This window comes from Salvia splendens, chromosome 5 (genome assembly GCF_004379255.2).
Source record: "Salvia splendens isolate huo1 chromosome 5, SspV2, whole genome shotgun sequence".
Taxonomy (NCBI): Eukaryota; Viridiplantae; Streptophyta; class Magnoliopsida; order Lamiales; family Lamiaceae; genus Salvia; species Salvia splendens.
Window position 1 is genome coordinate 17,699,253 of NC_056036.1, and position 20,871 is coordinate 17,720,123.

Consider the following 20,871-nt stretch of genomic DNA (forward strand, 5'->3'; position numbering starts at 1 on the left):
GCTGCTAAATGCAGAGCAAATGTGCTTGTACATGTTGGATTAGAATATAGATAATAGATATATGCAACATGTTGCCAAACTAATTGATCTGGTTAAGAGCAGCATGGAGATCAACACATACCAAGACTTTGAGTCTATAATTTACATCAACTCCAAAGAAACTTGAATGCCAATGTTTTAGGCTTACATACCAAAAGCAAAACATACATCTGCAGAGGCAAAAGAGTTGGAGGATTACAGATTCCTATACACCAAATAGTTTTAGGCTTACACACCAAAAGAAAAATACCATTATGAGTACATATTCTTGTCACGCAAAATAACCTAGTAGATCATCACCTAAATCCTTGATCAAGTGTGCTTCTCCAACATACGCACCACGTACGTATGACGAAAAGCTTCAGGAAGACACATGAACAAGTCCAAGCGTTGCACCTTCTCAAGAATTATCCCAGCGACATCGAGCTGCTACCCAAGAGTGACGCCTTGTATATTTGCGAGAATTGCAAAAACTTAATTCCTTGATTTGCTAACATCAAATTCGTAGCCGATCATATTCGTCAACTTATCAAGCCTTGAGTTAATGTCCTCATCATTTTTAGCAAGCATCTCTAGAAGGATATCAGACCTATCGACGGTCTTACGCTTCTTGTTCTTTTTCTTAGCTGACCGAGTTTCGTGATCACTGTCACTTGCACTTTGATCCAGGCCTTGAGGAGAGCTCTTGTTATTTTGAGGATTGGCACCAGAAGGTGCATCAGTACTTGCAACATACTCACTACCTCCACTTTGAGGTTTGTGATAGCATGTGAGCAAACTTCTTTAAATATTTCAAGCAGGTCCATGGCAGTAGTTCCTACAACACAATCTTTTCCAAAGATCCAAAGGTCTCCTTCCATGCATCCCACATAAGCTATGACTTGAATCGCATGTTGCGAACGTTCTTATCCGCCTGACACCGTAATAGTAAACAATGTAATTTGATCAACTGAGTATTTACTGTTCATGGTATAAATTCAACGAAAAAACACACTCCCTCCGTTTTATAGTAGTGGGGGCATTTTTTTCAGCACGAAGATTAAGAAAAATTGTGTTAAGTAAATGAAGAATAAAGTAGGAAATGAAAAAGGTAGAGAAATGAAGAGAGAATAAAGTAAGAGAGAGTAAAGTAAGTGATAAGAAATGTGTTGACTTTTACTAAAAAGAGAAATGATTCCACTATTATGGAACGTACCAAAATGGCAAAATGACTCCACTACTATGGAACAGAGGGAGTAGCATTCAAATAACCATCAAGATACATACCGTAATGATTTGTTCCCATTGCTCGTTGTCACAGTCAATCTTGAAGTCATTAGTCAGGTTGAAGCCTACACCGCTTCGTCCGAGGATTCCAGAGAGAGAGCCATAGTTTTTTTCCGTTGGGAAATCTTGGATGTGATATGAAAGCTTATCTTCAAGTCAGCACGAAGGAATTCACGCTTCAACGCCTCCAAAATACGAAATAGGTAGTCGCCACGGAAATCGTTATCTACTTTCCATCTAGGCCATTGAAGGCACCTAGCAGCACTTCCTCTTCACGGATAGACCAACTTCTACGAGTACGATCCATCTTTATTTGGAGTGCCACCCTCCCCTCGTTTAGGTCTGCAACAATTATAATCATAACACATCCAAGCCCCATTCATGCTACTAATCAAATCACACTCCCTCTATTCCATCAAAATATGGGCATATGATATGACACGAGAATTAAAACAAAATTTGTAAGTAAGAGAGAGGAGGAGAAATGTAGTTAAAGTAGTGTTATTGGATAGTAAGATCCACATTAATATTAGTATTTATTGATGGTATAAGTTGTAACTAAGTTGATGTATAGGGGTAATAAATTGAGATAACTCTCTATAAATAGATATGCTATATTTTTATGGGACGAATGAAAATAGAAAGTGCACATATTTTTATGTAACGAAGGAAAGTGCACATATAACTAGTTTTAGGCTTGAGTGTGTTCGCCCTGTATCATCACATTTTCGGGTCGAAATTGGATAGGCTTAATGCTAAGACTTTGGCACTAATCATCGTGTTTCAGAAAATTTTTATGATAAAATGGGACCGAACATTTCGTTGGTTGCGACCCAACCAATTAAATCCCACTCCATTCCAATTTTAAAACATTGATGATCCCATAATCTTACTATACAAGAAGACGTTATATTTATATAGAGTAGCAATACATTTATTAGAGTATTTGACTATAAATAAGAGAACTTTAATATTTCATGTTTTTTCTCTAAATTTATTTTGAATATAAGTATTAACTTTGACTATTTTATATTATTATTATTATTATCCAAAATTAAATTTTCTCCAAATTGAATATAATTTGATTATCAAAAATTCCAGTGCGACAAAAATAGTTATCATTAAAACAACATTGTTTTTATACAAGAAGGGTATATTGTCTATAAATACTTGAACTTTCGTGAATTTTTTATTTTTTCTGAATTTTGAGTTTTTTTATAGATAGTAGATGTTTTCCTAAAATCCTATAAATATATATTTGAAACTTAGGTTTGAACATAACTAGTATGTGTGTTTCTTGTTTGAGTATAACGTGTCTCGATAGTAAAGCGGGTTTCAATTGTATTTGTGCCCACTAAGCCTAAAGCGAGTATAACAAAATCCTATAAATATATATTTTGGACTCAGAATTTATCATAGAATTGATTTATTGTTTTCCCAATAGTTGATAGTTTTGAATGACTTAAACTGTTGGTTTGTTGTTTTGGGGATTTTTGCCTCAAACTTGTTTTCTCTAAGTTTCTCTCTCATCCACACAAGAGAATAATTCATAGATGTAAATGATTGCTAAATTACTCTTTTTTTGGGCTTTCATTTTAAGTTACTCGACACATTGGAGAAATTTGATTTTTGAGTAATTGCTACTAATTTATTTGTGTTATTACTATTATATGTGTTTGGAGCTGAAGAAGTAAATTGCAGTGGAAGAGCTTCTCATTCCATCAAGGGCAAAGGGATTCTCGAATCTTCGTAATCGGTTAATGACAGGTATATAGCAACTCAGCACAAGTTCACCCATGTAGAGAATATCTTCATATTATCGACATCACTATTGATGCTCTCTTTAAATAATGCAAATCATGGAAGTTCTTGTTTATTTATGATCATGGAAAGTTGTGGATGATTGACGTTATTGATATAATTACTTGAGTTCAAATTTATAATTAGTGGATGAAAGTGTGGAATGGAAAGTATGTGTTCATAATATTTTCATCACACTTGTTTGTTTAGATGATGAATTATTATAACCTTGGGATTATGTGGCATGGTACAATGGTTGTGTTGTATCATGAATTCTCCGATCCTATTTTATGGAAGACTTGGCCTCCATTGTGTAAGAACTTTATGGATGGTCAATCTTTCATTCTGTACCTTCTATGGATGGCTTGGTTCCTATTTCTGTTATGAAATTTAAACACTCCATGTGTTTTGATTTAATGCCTTTTATTATAAGAGCCTAAATCATTACATATATTTTCTTAACATTTAAGCATTCAGTTACGCTTTTCGGTTACATGTGGAGTTGTGTGTGAGTTATTAATACATTATTATTCATATAACTTATAGTGTCACTAATTAAGTACATATGACTTAATTATGTTAAAGTAAGTTTGTTTTTTTCCCTTTTGTGAAGTGTTTTGTTAGGCAATTAAAATTTAAAATACTAAGTGGAGGAATGACGATGGCCTTAACCGTATTTTCTGAGTCGGGTTTGAGCGTTACAATGGTCTTCACTTGAGACACTATTCATGGACTAAACTGTAGTATTCGCACAATTTTTTTTATCGTAAATTAATGATAAGTAATTAGTGTAATTAAATTACTAGTATTTTAAATGTAGTAAGCAGACATTTAATATATAAATATTTAATTAACTATAATATTTTAATTAAATAATCTAATTTTTATTTAAAATAAAAATAGTTAAATAATTTATAATTTACCGAAAAAAATACAAATAGCATGAGATGGAGGTAGTTACTCAACCAAGCCTATTGAGATTTATTTATATATGTAACTGACTAGTGGATATTTCAAGTTTATAAATAAAGTTGTCATATCGACGAAGAAGATCACCTATAACATCTCTTACTAAACACAAAAATTATAAGTGATGATGGAGTCCATTACTCATCCTTATGTGTGTAGTATGAGATGCAGCATGCCAACCATATCTTTAATGTTAATGGTGAATTTTGATTAATGTGGAAGTATTTTATGCATGCCAACTGCTAATGCACTAACGTAATTCTCCATATATATGAATAATACATTTATACTAGTTGGAATTATTTTATCAAAATTAAAATTTACAACGTTTTAGATCGGTAAGGATCACCTACTCCACTAATCCTAATCCATTCATACTCCACACTCACAGTAAAATAAAATAATCCTATAAATATGAGCAATTTTAATAAGTGATAGTAGATTCATTTTATTTTGTCGTAAGTGTGGAGCAGGAATGAATTGAGATTAGTGGAACAGGTGATATTTTCTAGTTTTAGACCGACAGTAGTGGTACATAATGTATGCAAGTTGAGATTGATTAGTAGCAGCCAGAAATTATGGAATTGAAAGCCATCAGCAAGGTTATTTTCGTCATTTCAGATACTCTCTTCAGTTTTAATAAGAGTTGCCTTCTTTTCTGTTCCTCATAATTTTAAGCTTAACCCTACGCCGCCCTCTCTTTACACCGTCGACAATGGCGGCCGCCGCTTCCACCTCCGCCTCCCCAGCAATCACCAACAACACCTCACTCCTACCCAAACCCAACCTCATCGCACGATTCACTCTCCCATCCCCCCACCACCCCGCCCACTCCCCCCTCCGCCGCCGCCACCTTCAAATCTCGAACGTCCTATTTTCCCCCAAACCCAACACCCAACCTCAGGATCCCCCCTTCCTCTCCCGATTCGCCCCCGACGAGCCGCGAAAGGGCAGCGACGTCCTCGTCGAGGCCCTGGAGCGCGAGGGCGTCACCGACGTCTTCGCCTACCCCGGCGGCGCCTCCATGGAGATCCACCAGGCCCTCACGCGCTCCGACATCATCCGCAACGTCCTCCCCCGCCACGAGCAGGGCGGCGTCTTCGCCGCCGAGGGCTACGCCCGCGCCTCCGGCTTCCCCGGCGTCTGCATCGCCACCTCCGGCCCCGGCGCCACCAATCTCGTCTCCGGCCTCGCCGACGCCCTCCTCGACAGCGTCCCGATGGTCGCCATCACCGGCCAAGTCCCCCGCCGCATGATTGGGACCGATGCCTTTCAGGAAACCCCAATTGTCGAGGTAACTAGGTCAATTACGAAGCATAATTACCTTGTATTGGATGTTGATGATATTCCTAGAATTGTGAAAGAGGCCTTCTTTATAGCCCGATCCGGTAGGCCCGGCCCTGTTCTGATCGATGTTCCTAAAGATATTCAGCAGCAGATGGTGGTTCCGAATTGGAATCAGCCAATGCGATTGAGTGGTTATTTGTCTAGATTGCCTAAACCCCCTTGCCAGATGTTGTTGGAGCAGATTGTTAGGTTATTATCCGAATCGAAGAAGCCGGTGCTTTATGTAGGAGGGGGTTGTTTGAATTCGAGTGAGGAGCTGAGGAAATTCGTCGAGCTTACTGGAATTCCGGTTGCAAGCACCTTGATGGGGCTCGGTTCGTATCCTGGTTCTGATGAGGATTTCGCCTTGCAAATGCTGGGGATGCACGGCACTGTATACGCGAATTATTCAGTGGACAAGAGTGATTTGTTGCTTGCGTTTGGGGTTAGGTTTGATGACCGTGTGACTGGTAAGCTCGAGGCGTTTGCTAGCCGGGCGAAGATTGTTCACATTGATATTGACTCGGCTGAGATTGGGAAGAACAAGCAGCCTCATGTGTCGATTTGTGCAGATATCAAGCTGGCTCTTGAGGGGTTGAATTCGATACTTGAGGATAAAATGCACGGTGGTGGTGTTAGCCTCGACTTTTCAGGCTGGAGGGATGAGTTGAAGGAGCAGAGGATCAAATACCCCTTGAGTTTTAAGACGTTTGGAGATGCAATTCCCCCTCAATACGCGATTCAGATGCTTGACGAGTTGACAGGGGGGAATGCTATCATTAGCACTGGCGTGGGGCAGCACCAAATGTGGGCTGCGCAGTTCTACAAGTACAATAGGCCGAGGCAGTGGCTGACCTCGGCTGGTCTTGGCGCTATGGGGTTTGGTCTTCCTGCAGCCATTGGAGCTGCTGTTGCGAGGCCTGATGCTGTCGTGGTGGACATTGATGGCGATGGGAGTTTCATGATGAATGTTCAAGAGTTGGCCACGATAAGAGTGGAGAACCTTCCGATCAAGATAATGCTGTTGAATAACCAGCACCTGGGCATGGTGGTCCAATGGGAAGACCGTTTCTATAAGGCCAACCGCGCTCACACTTATCTGGGAAACCCTTCGGATGAGTCGCAGATATTCCCCAACATGCTCAAGTTTGCAGAGGCGTGCGACATACCAGCAGCCCGGGTGACTAGGAAGGAAGATCTGAGGGCGGCGTTGCAGAAGATGCTGGACACCCCCGGCCCGTACTTGTTGGATGTGATTGTCCCGCATCAAGAGCACGTGCTGCCTATGATTCCCAGCGGCGGTGCTTTTAAAGATGTGATCACTGAAGGCGACGGAAGAACTAAATATTGAGGTAGATGAGGATATGCTATCAAGCAGGAAGAGGTATTGCTTGTTTCTGTTGTCACTGTTTTTTGTATTTAGGTGATTGGAGAGGTTGAAAATCATCTGTTATTGAGGAATTTGATGATAAATGTACTTTTGATCTAGGGTGTATTAACTAATAATGCTATTTATGTATGTAAGATTTTAGTGCATGGATTGATTGTTTTTATTATGTATGGTGAAATGAATCAAAAGTTTAGTTATATGGTACTCCTCTACATTATGGTCACGCTCATGTCCTCTTTTAAGTAGCCTTTTAAGTTGCTACTAATTCGGTGAAAAATGCATTTTATTAGACGGAACCGTGAAAATTGGACCAATACATGTTGTTTGGGATTAGAAGCGATCAATCTTGAATGTATTTTTTTCTAGATTAATACAAGGGGACTAATTTTGAGTTTTAGTCTATTTTAAATTTTATTGAGTGTTACCTCTTTCCTCTTTTAAATAGTGCTCAGTTTCGAAATTATCAATATAGTTCTCTTTTTTCTTCCATATCTCTTTTTGCGGTTTTACAAATGAATCATGCATTAATTCATTATAAATATGTTAATTAAATAATTGTAATTCAGATTCTATTTATACTGTTTTCTTACTATTTCATTAACTACATACCTAAGCTACTTAAATCTTAAACAGTTAAACCTAAAAAAACATTTATTGTATCTTCGATATTTTTTTATCTGAAAATATGAAATAAATTATAATTAGATCAATTTAGTGTAAAAAACATTTGCTATTAGTCTAGATTCGGAGCTAAGTTGTTGGTTTTAAGAATAAAAATATCTATTACTATACTATTTTTCATCAAGTTGGGATCGGTTTAAAGGGAAACTAAAATTGGCATTTCATATCTGCATTGAATTTTTAGAATATAAATATAAATAAAATGTAAATCGATGTAGGACAACTTTTAGGTTCTTTTGAGCCTAAAATAAATGAAGAAATATCTTGTGCTAGTTTAAAGAAAAAATGTTATTTATATAAATGCTTGTTCAGAGTAATTTGAATTTGGAATTAAACGTGGTTGGCAATCAATAAACAAGGAAAAAATAAAGTTATATAAAACTAACCATTAAACATCATAACAAGATGGCCTATTAGCTCAGTTGGTTAGAGCGTCGTGCTAATAACGCGAAGGTCGCAGGTTCGAAACCTGCATGGGCCAAATATTTTTAAATTTCAATTTTCATTTCTTTTGCAATTATTAGTAGTATAATTTTATTTTTTGCACTTTTCCATTACATGTTTATAATAAGCCTGTCTTCCATAGTCTTAATTTAATAGTTGATCATTCCTATTAGCTAGACGCCTATATAGTGTAAAATTTCTAGATTTCGTTCCTTTTATTGTAATGTGTTAGTTAATTTCATAAGGATACAATTCTATTGAATGGTGTATGAGTGTATGACAATTCACAATCAATAGCCCCAATGTGATGGAAATAAAGCCCCAATGTGATGGAAAATTAAATCATCAATCCAAAACATCAAATTTTCTAAAACAAATGCACTAATTTCGGTCAATATGTTAACTTGACAAAGTGTATTTAAAATTAAAAGGAGAATAACTTTTGTAATTTTGCCAAACTTTTGGTTCAGTTTGATGTTGAATTAATACTTGTTGTATAAATTAAAAATAGTGGGTGGAGTGGAGATGAAACAAGATACTCCCTCCGTCCCACATTACTTGAGGCGTTTTTTTTCGGCACGGGATTTAAGAATCAGCTCAGTGTATTGATGAAAATCACGGGAAACATTCTGCACATGCTTTTTGATGGCATTAGTAGGCAAGATATCAAGTTTTATACAAATTCCTAAAACCAACAATACATCTTCTTTCACCTTATCCTCACCAAGAATTCAAGCCCCAATCATAGATGAAAATCATATTCCTGACTTCACCACTTCAACATCACTTGTTTCAACTGCATGAAACAAGAGCACCATCATTAATGTCGAGAAAAATACGAGTAAAGAAAACAACTTTGATATGGTTAATAGGCTACACTAACACTACTCTACCAGAGTAGTAGATATTTGCAAACCTTCTAATTTAAAGCAAGCAACAACAATCACGCGAACACAATAAACTATCGGATTCTTAGTGATGAGGGTGCCTTATGTCTATCATAACAACCAGTCAATAAAAGAATAGAACAAAATAATTCTATTGTACAAGTTTCTGGAACAGCAAACGGTGCCAAAAAAAATTGCATGTTTTATAACTCATGTTTACTATGTAAGGTCGATCCACCCACATCCTTCTTCTATGTGAGTATCAGTTCCTGATAAAAAATTCTCCAATCACTATTGGGAAATTTTAGATCAAAAATGATTTCCATTTACTACGGAAACAAATCAATTACCGATCGCAACACCTTTATGTTTCTTATCCCCACATAATGATACATCACATTTAGTTTCTTCAAATGAATATGATTAATTTAAAGGAAGACACAAAGAAGGCGGTAGCCTGCCTATGCAAATAGGGAAAACCAGGAATCTGATTACAAAGATGGTTCAGGAAAACTACCAACAGACATTATTGCTTAGCTTTCCATCGGGTTCATTCTTCTAGTATATCTTTCAGATTTATCATGCAATGCAAATGGATTACAGCATACAGATAGAGAAAGGTGACTGAGACAGCACACTTTGTATAACGCTACTCTGAAAATTGAAACATAGCATGGGTGGAGAGTGAAAAACTGAATGAGGAATGAAGGCATGGATATAATACATGCAAAAGAACTAAATTATATGCAGACAAAGCTGTGAGACAGTTAAGAGTTTTGCATGAAGAAATTGATTCCATAATGCCTAGGCATCCAGGAATGAGAGAAACACACCTACGGAAAAGAGGAAGTTCACCAGAAGCCTCTTGAATGACAGTTGGATCATGTAAATATTAATAACATCAAATGGATAATTTTGATTCAGGAAGCTACAGTACACATAGCAATGCATAAGCTTAGTGAACAACAAGATATTTATGGGGAAATGTGAAATAATGTGGACATTTAGAGACTAGTATGTGCTTCAAAGTTCAAGGAAACAGTTTCTATCAAACCAATATACATAATTTCTTGCAAGTCTATGGCTAATAGCTTCCAATTTAGAAGTATTTAAGTTCCTAAGCTGTCTTGCTTGTCACTAAATTAGCCTAAATAGGCTGGTCAATGTATATATGTAATGAAAGTTCATGACCTACGAGCCACTGATAATTTTCAATGTTTTATGGAGAACACCAACTCCATACAATCAAAGAATGTTTACAGAGTAGCTGCACATACAGCAACATGTAGAAATCCATATAAAAAATTCAAAAATTGAATAATAATCGCATCAGGATGGCATTGAAGCAAGCAAAATGGAAGCTTTAAAAACAGAGCATAACAGAAGTCATAACAATTCTGCAACCCTGATAAGTTGTGTCTGGATTTTGCAACAGCTTAAGGACCTGCTTAAGACTTCATTCGCAACTACTCGAGAAAACTTACCAACCAAGTCCAACTAACAAAAGTTAGCCTACTTAAGGAGATGACACGAGTATACAAAACCCTCTAAGATATGGATGTTAAACAATTGAAAGGCCAACATGTTTCATCTCCATTAGTAATGTTGATCATCTTATGCATTTATGTTTAATATTGTTTTCCGCAGAACGCTCAGAAATCAGAATGAGTGAATAATTTTAGGAAACGAATTCAGGAAAGCAGTGAATTCTCCATTAGTAAATTTCAAAGGCGCATGTGAAATCTCCATTAGTAAATTATTCACATACTCCATAAAACTAGCATACAGAAATCAAATTAAGGTAAAGAAATGACCAAATTTGACCTTAACACCAGGAAGTAAAACCGATTGAATCAGAATCACCAGATCTACATAAAAACTTGGTAAAATAGAGCAAATTACCCTCAACCGTCGAGGTTTCCGCTGGCACCACCACCACTCCCGTACGAGCCATCCTCAGGCGCCGTCTGCCACACCGACTGCCACGCCTGGGACGGCGGCTGCGCGTAGACCGCGGGATCGACGGGCTGCCCCATCGGCGGATAGAAGTAGGGCACACCGGTGACTCCAGCAGGGGAGGCAACGAGCGCGGCGGAGTCATCCTTAATCTCGTCCCTGGGAACAATGTCGACGAGGAAGTCGAAGATGTCGGTGCGCGTGATGGCGGCGGCGATGTCGTTCTTCTGGAGGGTGCGGCGCTTGTTCTCCTCGGCGTGGAGCCAGGAGCGGATGGTGAGCTCGAGGATGAAGAGCTCGCAGGCCTTGGCGAAGAGGATCGGCGCCTCCGCGGAGATCATGCGGACGTCCTCGTCGGCCTTCATGATTTTTTTGATCCGCGCCAAGGGCAGCTGGTGGTTTTTGAAATCGTTCACCCCCTCGATCTCCTGCCGCTGGTACGACCAGAACATCTGCAATTGCTGCTGCTGCTGCTGTAGGAGGTGCTGGTACGGCGCCTGCGACGGGTACCCCGCCGCCGGCACGCCGCTCTGCTGCGGGTTGTTTTCCATTTACTCTTTCAGATTGGGAATTTCTTCTTCTACTTTTCTTCTTTTTTTAATTGGATTTAATAATGGAAAGGGCCAAGGGAAGTTTAATAAATGGGGAATGGGAGTAATTTCCTTCGTCCAGGTAGATGTACATTTCCTGATGCGAATGGTACAATGATTACGATTCAAAGGGAGTGGGGATAGGGTTTTTTTTGGTATTCTTTCATATAGTATATTTAAATTCGATTTTTGTCAGGTTATGCATTGCGATATTATTAAAAATTTGTTAGATTAGATTCTTTAGTACCAATATTTTAATTATTTACTTTTGTTTTTTTGCAATAAAAATAGAAAAAAATGTGAGCCAATGGTTTATATCTTATCTATGAGTATGATTGGCGGGAGTTTACTGGGATGCCCTTGTGGATTTATACTCAGTTGTACTTTTTGCGTCTCTCTTTAATTAATATCGTGGCTTGCTACAAGTTTTAATAAATGTAGTAAAAAATTGGTTGAAAAAAATTAGTGTATTTATATTCATATTTTTATATATTAATTTTACAATAAAATATGAATAAAATAAATTATTTAAATATCAGGTTTATTATCAAAAAGAGTAAAAATAAGACTGATTTCAACGTCAAAGATCAAGTCAAGAATGTTATAGGGATCATCAATACAATTCACAAACTAAATCAATCTAGATGCATAGTTAGCAAGAATGGAAGATAATAATTCACTAAGATCTTCTTGATATTTAAAAAATTTTTAAGATAACAGGTATTGTGAGTTGTACTTTTAATCTGAAAATATGGGAAGAGATGAACTTTAAAAATTGTTTTCTTGTTAATTTTGAAATTTTAAATTTAACTAGTGTGATTGTTAGACAAGCTTTTTGAGCTGATTAGTTGTGATATGATTTTCTTCTTATATTTATAGATTATTTGTTGGGATTGACAAAAGATTAAAAAGAGTTGAATAAGTCTTTAAAGAATATTAATAAGTGTCACTGTCGTGATTAATATTGATTTAACATTTAATCTATATTATCAAATTTGGGCATCTTTTTAATTGAATTTATTATTTGTGTTTAAGATATTCTATGTCTATTTGAGCTTATTGTCATCTCTATATGGAATTTTTTCAAATATATTATTGTTTGACCTTATTTAATGCACCGGAATAAATTGAACTAGCTAGGTTTATGTACAATAAAGACTTGATCAGAACAATTTTTTGCAAACAATATCAATTCCATCAAAGCGAGGACACTATTATGTAAAGTAACAATACTAGCTCTTCTTACACGCTCTTCACCGCTTCCCAAAATGTCATGATTATTGGGTTGCAAAAAACATGCTAACAAAGTATTTTTTAGAGGGCCTCCTTGAAAGAAGACACCCCTCCAAAAAGTGGCGTAAGCCGCTTATAAGCGACGAGCACACAATATTCTTTAGTAAAAGGTGAAATAATAGTTCGCTATGTGCTTGACGCGCAGCTGCATGTGTACGACCAACACAGTATGCTCAATGTTACTTGTATAGATTAAAAAATAAATAAACATCAAAATCTCGTACTTGGTTTAACTAGTAAACAATACTTATTTCGACATGATCCATTCAATGTTACCACACTCTATTGTCAACAGTTATCTAAGATAGAAAGTGACTTCGGATCGATACTTCCAACAATCCACAACAGATTCTCTACGCCTATATTGGTTGAGAATATCGATAGCTTACTTTTACTAAAGTATCGTCTGAAAGATCTGTTGTAACCATCAATGTACCGACCTATCAACAATGTAAAAGAATAACTTATTTATTTTATTATTTTCATGTATTAAATTAATAAATAATAATATGTGATAAGTTACGTGATAAATTATTATTTTCATTGATTGTGGATAATAAAATTTGTAAATGCAAACAGCGCAAAACAAATATAATAATGGTTCTATTAGAGTACTATTTATAAAAATTCGTACATGTCCTTTAGACGGTGAGAGAATATATTATAATGCTAGTACCCATATTTTAAAAGTACAATTTCTTAACTTTTTAAAGATAAAGTCTAGGTGCACAAATCATAGCCAATAAATTCTGTCGTCCACTTTATGATTATATGAATGGAATTTGATGCCTAGCGATTTAATTTTCTTTCTTTTCAGTAACTTTTCATTGGTATAAGTTAGAATATTGAATATTTTAGTTTTCAACGTGATCAAATCAAATTCAAAATTCCATTTTCAAAGTGCATAGATGCATTTGTATCTTCATGATTGGGTTTTATTGGTTGAGCAAGAAATCAATACCCATAAGTCCATTTAATGATTCATGATTGAGAAGCTAGTCAACACAATTCCCAGTTTAGAGTGAATAATATTTTGACTAGAGATACTAACTAGGAAAGGATACATTGTGGAGGCGCATTACTATTTAATTAATCTTAATTTTGGTGGATATAGTTTATTTAATAACTATCTTGAAATGGAACTTTGAGAATAATCAATTGATAGTACAAAACATATTAATTGAACTGAAATATTTTATACTACCAACTGATATAATTTGTACCACCAGCTGATATATCAATTGAACTTGGACACTCCGAATGAAAATGACTAAGAGTATCCACAACCGTGCTCTTGCCAGCGGTACGGTTGTGGGCCCGGGCGGTACTATTCATGCCTGCTCTCTGGCAAGAGCACAACACCCACAACTGTGCTCTTCCGCAAGGACGAGCACAATTAATATAAAATTCAATTACACAAAAACATTTCCATAATATTAAAATTCATTTAAAACCCACAATAAATATTACAAATGACAAATAAAATTAAACATTGCATAATTAAAATCCTAAAAATTAAAAATTACATAATTAAAATCCTAAAAATTAAAAATTACATAATTAAAATCCTAAAAATTAAAAATGACACTACTCGTTGCCGAATTTCGCCCACATGTGGTTGATTAGGTCTTCTTGTAGTTGATTGTGGATTCGAGTATCGCGCATTGTGTGTCTTGTCTCGATCCTCTGGCCAACCGTCGTATGCTCGCCTCGGCGTAGGGGAGACCTCGCTGTTGAGCTTCCGGCTTCGTCCTCGTCGTAGAAGCTAGCCGCCCTCGGCCCTTCGTCGGCTATAATCATGTTGTGTAATATAATACACGTGAACATGATGTCGGCGATATTATTCACGTACCACAGCCGAGCCGGGGCCTTCACAATGTTGAATCGAGCTTGAAGGACCCCGAAGGCTCTTTCGACATCTTTCCGCGCTGACTCTTGACGCTGCACAAAAAGAACTCGTCTCGGGTCGTGCGGGTTGTGGAGCGTCTTCACGAACGTCGACCACCTTGGGTAGATACCATCGGCGAGATAGTAACCCATGCGGTATATATTTCCGTTGATGGTGAAGTCGATCGCCGGTGCTACACCATTCATCACATCATTGAAGAGTGGTGACGAATATAGCACATTCAAGTCGTTGTTGGATCCAGCAACGCCGAAATATGCATGCCAAATCCATAGGCGGTAGTCGGCGACCGCCTCAAGGATAAGCGTTGGGCCGCCGCCTTTGTGACCGCTCAAGTGTTGCCCCCTCCAAGCAGTCGGACAATTCTTCCACCTCCAATGCATGCAGTCAATGCTGCCAAGCATTCCGGGAAAGCCATGGACTGATTCATGAAGACGAAGCAACCGTTGGCAATCATCAGTGGTGGGTGCTCGAAGGAATTCATCCCCAAAAGCAGAACGAACGCCCTCGCAAAAATTCTTTAAACATAGGATTCCAGTGGACTCACCGATATGCAAATACTCGTCGAACATGTCGGCCGTTTGCCCAGTAGCGAGTTGTCGGATGGCACACGTACACTTCTGCAACGCCGTGATACTTTGCCGGCCGGCTGCATCTACACCTGTTTGAAAGTATTCAACACGTGCGGACAATGTGTTGACAATTCGCATGAACAAGCGCTTTGACATGCGAAAACGGCGCCTGAAGTAATCTGCCGGAAACCGCGGCTGGTCGGCAAAGTAGTCGGCAACGAGCCTTTCGTGGGCTCCCTCCCGGTCACGATGGATGTACCGTCGATTTGATCTGGTTCGTTGAGGAGGAGGAGCAGGGGTATTCGCCGCGACATATGCTTCGTAAGCGGCACGATGTTGTTCGTAGTATTCTTGTTCTTCGCGTTCCGCTTCCGCCATAATATGGGTGAAATCCATTTGAGATTTTGAGTGGGGGATGAATGTGTTGATAGTTTGTATGAGAATTATGAATGAGAGATGAATGAGAGATGATTTGATGTGATAAATGGATGATGAATGTGTGTATTTATAGATGATTTTGGGGAAAAAAAAATAAAAAAAAATAAAAAAAATTCAGAAAAAACGGGAAAAAAACGGCCATATTTTTGGGATTTGGAAAATATTTTTTTTTTATTTTTTAGCATTATTTATAATTAAATACCGATTTAAAAAAAAAAAAAAAAGTTTAAACACAACGGCTATGCCGTTGACGAATGGGAGCGCGCCACGTGTGCGTCCGCTGGCACGGACGTGCTCGATACATCGAGCAGCGCCGTGCCAGCGGCGCGGCTGCAGCGGCGGCGGTCCTGCGCCTTGCCAACGGCGCGGACGGCGGTGGCGTCTTTCGCCACCGCTGCGGATGCTCTAAATCATCACATTTCAACTTAAAAGATACCCTATGTAAAAAAATGTATCAATTCATTATAAAATTACAACTAATTTATTTTTAATATCATTGTATTCATTAAACAAAATGTATCATATTGTGTGAAGTTAATATCGACTTGTGGATTGAGAACATATAAGGAATATCACTATAGTTGTCGCACAAAATTTGGTAACGTAAATTTTGTGAGTATGTGTATTAAACAATAGTTAATTTAATTTGCAGCATAACCAAATCAAATTAGTCGATATGTCCGAGTGGTTAAGGAGACAGACTTGAAATCTGTTGGGCTTCGCCCGCGCAGGTTCGAACCCTGCTGTCGACGATCTATTTTTTTCCTTATTTTTAGTCCATTTTTGTTTGTTTCACATTTAATACTGTATTATGCATCTAACTAAGTCCAAAATTTCAATTACAAAATATATCATATATCAATGAGGCTGCATATATAAACTCGGTTTGAATTATATCAATTGATCACAATCTCTATAGATAGATAGATAGATATAAATGTATGCTTCCAGCAAGTAGACACCTTCAGACAAAAGAACATACAAAAACAAATCAATTTTATCAGTTCCGATTTCGCTTCAACACCGTACAGACGCCTAAAACGGTGACTAGTACTGCCCCGGCTGCAAGGCTGCCGGTGTATGATTGAGACGATGCATCGTGTTGAGCATACTGCATGCTTCTTGACTTGGACGCTCTCTGCGGTGTTCCCGAGTAGTCTAAATGTAGCCTCAATCCCTGCCATCAATAATGTGGAGTTCGTTAGTGTATACATTACTATAAAATCATGTAGCTGCGTCGTCACTAAATTATCTTTTCTTTTCGTGATGAGGTGCTACCTTCAAGCCGAGTAGCCTTGCATGGTGCACGGCTGCAAGGATGATTTTGTCCCTGTCTTCATCTTCGTACTGCCATAGATGATGAGAGTTTTTTCTTCAAGAGTTAGAAAGTCATTGAAATGTAACACTAGTTATTTTGATGAATTGATTACATTTTCATTGATTTGACCATCTTATTCTTCAAATAGTGAATGAAAATGGGGTGCAAACCATATATCCCACATCGGAGGGAGAATGAGTAAGAGTTGCAAGCATATATATATTAGCTACCCCAACTCGATTCATATGAGGCATTTTGAGGAGTACTCCAATAGCAAAACCGTCAGTTAAGGTAAACACCACTCGAGAAATGGAGAGTTTACCAGAATCTATGGAAGGTTGTTGCGATTAATCTCAGCTCCTACTCTCTGAAGGATAGCCGTCATGAGCTCCGACATGTGAGAATCATTTGTAAGAGGACGATGATCAGAGTTGTCTACTTGCAATTAAGCCGAGTCCTATATTGCATCATTATGCAAACATTTTCTAGTTTTGAAAAACTCACCGGAAATGAGCCTATGCATTCTTCCTTTCTTGTCTTGGATCTTGAAAGCGAAAACGTTGGCCGCGGAAGAATTTTGCTGAAAGAAGAGAGCAGTCTCACCTCCCTCAGATTGCAGCCTCATCGTCGAAGCCACACTTGCGAAAACATAGGCAAAAATCAGCAACACATAATCAATCAGCAAGAATGACACGATGCACCTACCTCCGGATCTCATCATCGTCCTCAGGGCCTAACGCCATCGCAGAGTCCCAGAAGCTTTGAATCATGCTGCTTGCACCTTCATTGCTAAATCCAGCACTACCAACCTAAGAACATGCTAAAGTGTCAAGCTCGTTGTAGTTTTTGGCAATAGTAAAATTCGAACCTGAGTCACGGCCGCATGCGTTACATTGAGCACATCAATCACAGTTACAAGCAGTCCATCTGCAGTAATGAGATTATTTAGTCTACAAACAATGTTAATTTTGGGTGATTAATTTGGATATTTACCTTTATCAACTACTATTAGGTGCATGTACTTCCCATCATGCATGCTATGAAGAGCCTCAACTATAGAAGAATCAATTGAAGAGCATTCTGGATTTTCAGTCATCACCTATACATCAAGAATAACGACTCAAATCGCTAGTCGATAAATCGAACCGTTGCAAAATATTTAAAGGTTTACCTTCTCAACTAGAGTGGTTTCTACCGGAAGATTGAGCGCGATGACTCTCCTCACTATATCTCTTGAACTAAAAGAAAAATCCAAGCACTAAAATCCACATAGTTTATAATGCATATAATCTCATTATTAGCTCACGTTAGTATTCCTCGAGGCTTGTTATCTACTGATACGACAACGCAGCTCGCTCGTTGCTCCTGCATCCTTTTTGCAGCAGCTACCACCGTGTCAGTTAAGTCGACTGTAGCAATCCTAAACATCACAAAAAAAGAAGAAAATTTATTTTGTTACATAGTATCAAATTGACATAAGGAAATAATAATTAGTACAAGTGAAGATATTACCTACTTTCTATTCTCAGAAATTATGGTAGACAAGGAGGGTTTAAATCGGTCTCGAAGTGTGTCAAAGAACGTGTTGGGAGCTGCAAATTGTACAAGCAACATCAATAACAAATCTCGTATTTCGTTGATGACATAGATGAAGGACTAACCAGAGGCTGAGGGTCCCCATTGCTTCCCAGCACCTTCAACAGCTGCTGCAATGGCCTTCCCCTTCTCAGCTGCACGCTCCAAGCGGGCAATGGCATCGTACAAGCATTTTGTAATGTCGAGCAGCGCAATCACCTCACCATTTTCCACAACAGGTAAGTGCCTAAACTTTCCTGTCAACAAACATCAGGAGAAAATTAAGGCAGCATGAATTTTGCAAATGGCAATGCATAGAGTAGCTAGCTACCTTGAACCATCTTTTGGAGTGCTTCGACAGCAAGAGTGTCGGAGAGGACAAAGACGGGGTTCCTGGTCATAACCTTGGAAGCCGGTGTTTCTTCCAAGTTGAGGTCTCCAGCGATGACCTTTTTAACTATATCCTTCATTGACACAAACATTACGATTAAGAAAGGAAATAAGAAGAAACAATAATAACATTATAAACGAACGTTGATACCGTATCTGTGAGGATTCCGCAGAGCAACGCATTCGAATCAGTGAGCAACAATGCATCAACTCTTCTTGCAGCCATCCTCTGACAGATTTCTTTGATACTTGTAGTTTCAGGCAATGTCACGGCTCTCGACATACGCAGCCTCTTCACCGTCCTCTCCCCTGACATTCCCCTGTTTCTGTCAATCACAATACTTTAGTAGTTTCACAAACACTAAAACTATTGCTTCTCTTCAAATTGTAGCTAAAGGATAAAAAGTTGTAATGGGAGATGAAGAAAAAATTGAGTATATTCTAAACTTATTGCTATGACCGTCAACTGCATATTAGTTTGATACTGTCTGATGTGACATGTGTTTGCAATTATGAACACATAATTATTTCATTATTCACAAATTTTATAAATTGGGGTTTTGTGGCAAAACACAAATAACATGCAAAACAAAGCAGATAAGTAAGAGAAATAATTAGAGAAGATACATGGAGCGGGGAGTGGATAGGGAAAGAGATTGAGATTAGCGGTGAGGGGGAGAGCCCAAGAAGGCTGCGGCGCCTTCAGAGGCGGCGAGGGATTTCTTGCGGGGCGGAGGATGCATAGTCAAGGACGTCGACAAGCAGGGACGGATCCACCTTAATATAAGGTGGGGCAAATGCCCCTCCTCAAATATTTTTACTATATGCTATTTTGTCAATTTTGTAATTTTTTTTTTGAAATTTCTTTATATTTGCCCCTTCTCAAATTCTCAAATTTCCAATACATATAATTTTGCCCCCGTTCATTTATATTCCTGGATCCGTCCCTGTCGACAAGGTTCTCTTGGTGGACGATGGCAATCCCCCTTGACTCGTCATCATTTACTCCGATTAACAACTCCTCCTGTATTGAAAAAAAGAAATAATTAACGAAATCGGGATGCATGCATGCATGCAAAATGGATTGAAATTACCAGGGGTGAGCAAGCTCTATTAACCGTGAAAATGGCGATTGATACGAGCCAAAGGGGCAGGATTGATGTTGAATATTCCTTTTCTTTTCTTTTCTTTTCTTTTTTTTGGTATTTTTTCTGGGAAATTTGTTTTGTTTATGGGGTTGGAATTTGTTGTGATGGAGAAGGAATGGAGAAACTTAGAGCATCCACAACCGTGCTCTTGCCAGCGGCACGGTTGTGGGCCCGACCCCACTTTTTCTGCCTGCTCTCTGGCAAGAGCACAACACCCACAGCTGTGCTCTTCCGCAAGGACGAGCACAATTAATTTAAAATTCAATTACACAAAAACATTTCCATAATACTAAAATTCATTAAAAAACCACAATAAATATTACAAATTACAAATAAAATAAAAAAAGACATAATTAAAATCCTAAAAATTAAAAACCACATAATTAAAATCATAAAAATTAAAAATTACATAATTAAAAAACTAAAAATTAAAAATTACATAATTAAACTCCTAATCTTGGGTGAGAGGAGGGGCTGAATAGTCCGTTTCTGGACTACGAAACGGTTGTGAACCGAACCATTCGGGGTTCCAACCGTGGGAGCCCGTAGGGTTATCGTCTTGGCCAGACATAGTGATGTTGTAGGGTATGAGAGAATGAAGATGAAAATGGATATGAGAGATTGAAGATGAAAATGGATATGAGAGAATGAAGATGAGAATTGTGTAGTTTGATGTGAATTTTTGGAAGTGAAATTGGGGGTATTTATAGATGAAAGTGTGTATTTTTGGGGTAAAAAAATGAAAAAAATTTAAAAGTGGAAAAAAACGGTTATAAACGGATATATTTTTTTTGGGAAGTGAATTTTTTTAAGGGTTTTTTTAATTAAAAACCAATTTTTTAATTAAAAAAAAATTTAAACACAACGGCTATGCCGTTGACGA

General features: G+C 37.9%; 2 protein-coding genes, 3 non-coding genes and 1 pseudogene across 5 annotated transcripts; 3 read left to right on the plus strand and 3 right to left on the minus strand.

The window, feature by feature from the left end:
* The first annotated feature begins 4,747 nt into the window (after nt 1-4,747).
* LOC121805375 (acetolactate synthase 2, chloroplastic-like) lies at nt 4,748-6,987 on the plus strand. Its single transcript, XM_042205192.1, has one exon. It carries the CDS (start codon nt 4,790-4,792, stop codon nt 6,749-6,751), a length of 1,962 nt encoding a protein of 653 aa, XP_042061126.1. The 5' UTR covers nt 4,748-4,789; the 3' UTR covers nt 6,752-6,987.
* An 891-nt stretch (nt 6,988-7,878) lies between these two features.
* TRNAI-AAU lies at nt 7,879-7,952 on the plus strand. Its single transcript has one exon. It is a non-coding gene; the product is annotated as a tRNA-Ile (tRNA).
* Nucleotides 7,953-8,499: 547 nt separating this feature from the next.
* LOC121803058 (nuclear transcription factor Y subunit C-1-like) lies at nt 8,500-11,414 on the minus strand. Its single transcript, XM_042202770.1, has 2 exons — nt 10,705-11,414; nt 8,500-8,711 (listed from the first exon to the last, which is right to left on the minus strand). Exon 1 carries the CDS (start codon nt 11,307-11,309, stop codon nt 10,707-10,709), a length of 603 nt encoding a protein of 200 aa, XP_042058704.1. The 5' UTR covers nt 11,310-11,414; the 3' UTR covers nt 8,500-8,711; nt 10,705-10,706.
* A 1,254-nt stretch (nt 11,415-12,668) lies between these two features.
* Nucleotides 12,669-12,788, minus strand: LOC121806083. The gene has a single exon (XR_006051618.1). It is a non-coding gene; the product is annotated as a U5 spliceosomal RNA (small nuclear RNA).
* Nucleotides 12,789-16,227: 3,439 nt separating this feature from the next.
* TRNAS-UGA lies at nt 16,228-16,309 on the plus strand. Its single transcript has one exon. It is a non-coding gene; the product is annotated as a tRNA-Ser (tRNA).
* Nucleotides 16,310-16,557: 248 nt separating this feature from the next.
* Nucleotides 16,558-20,041, minus strand: LOC121803182 (annotated as a pseudogene).
* Nucleotides 20,042-20,871: the final 830 nt, after the last annotated feature.

What these genes read in the sequence shown, in the direction of transcription:
- LOC121805375 (XM_042205192.1), top strand. Translation starts at nt 4,790, where the DNA reads ATGGCGGCCGCCGCTTCCACCTCCGCCTCCCCAGCAATCACCAACAAC.
- LOC121803058 (XM_042202770.1), bottom strand. Translation starts at nt 11,309, where the DNA reads ATGGAAAACAACCCGCAGCAGAGCGGCGTGCCGGCGGCGGGGTACCCG.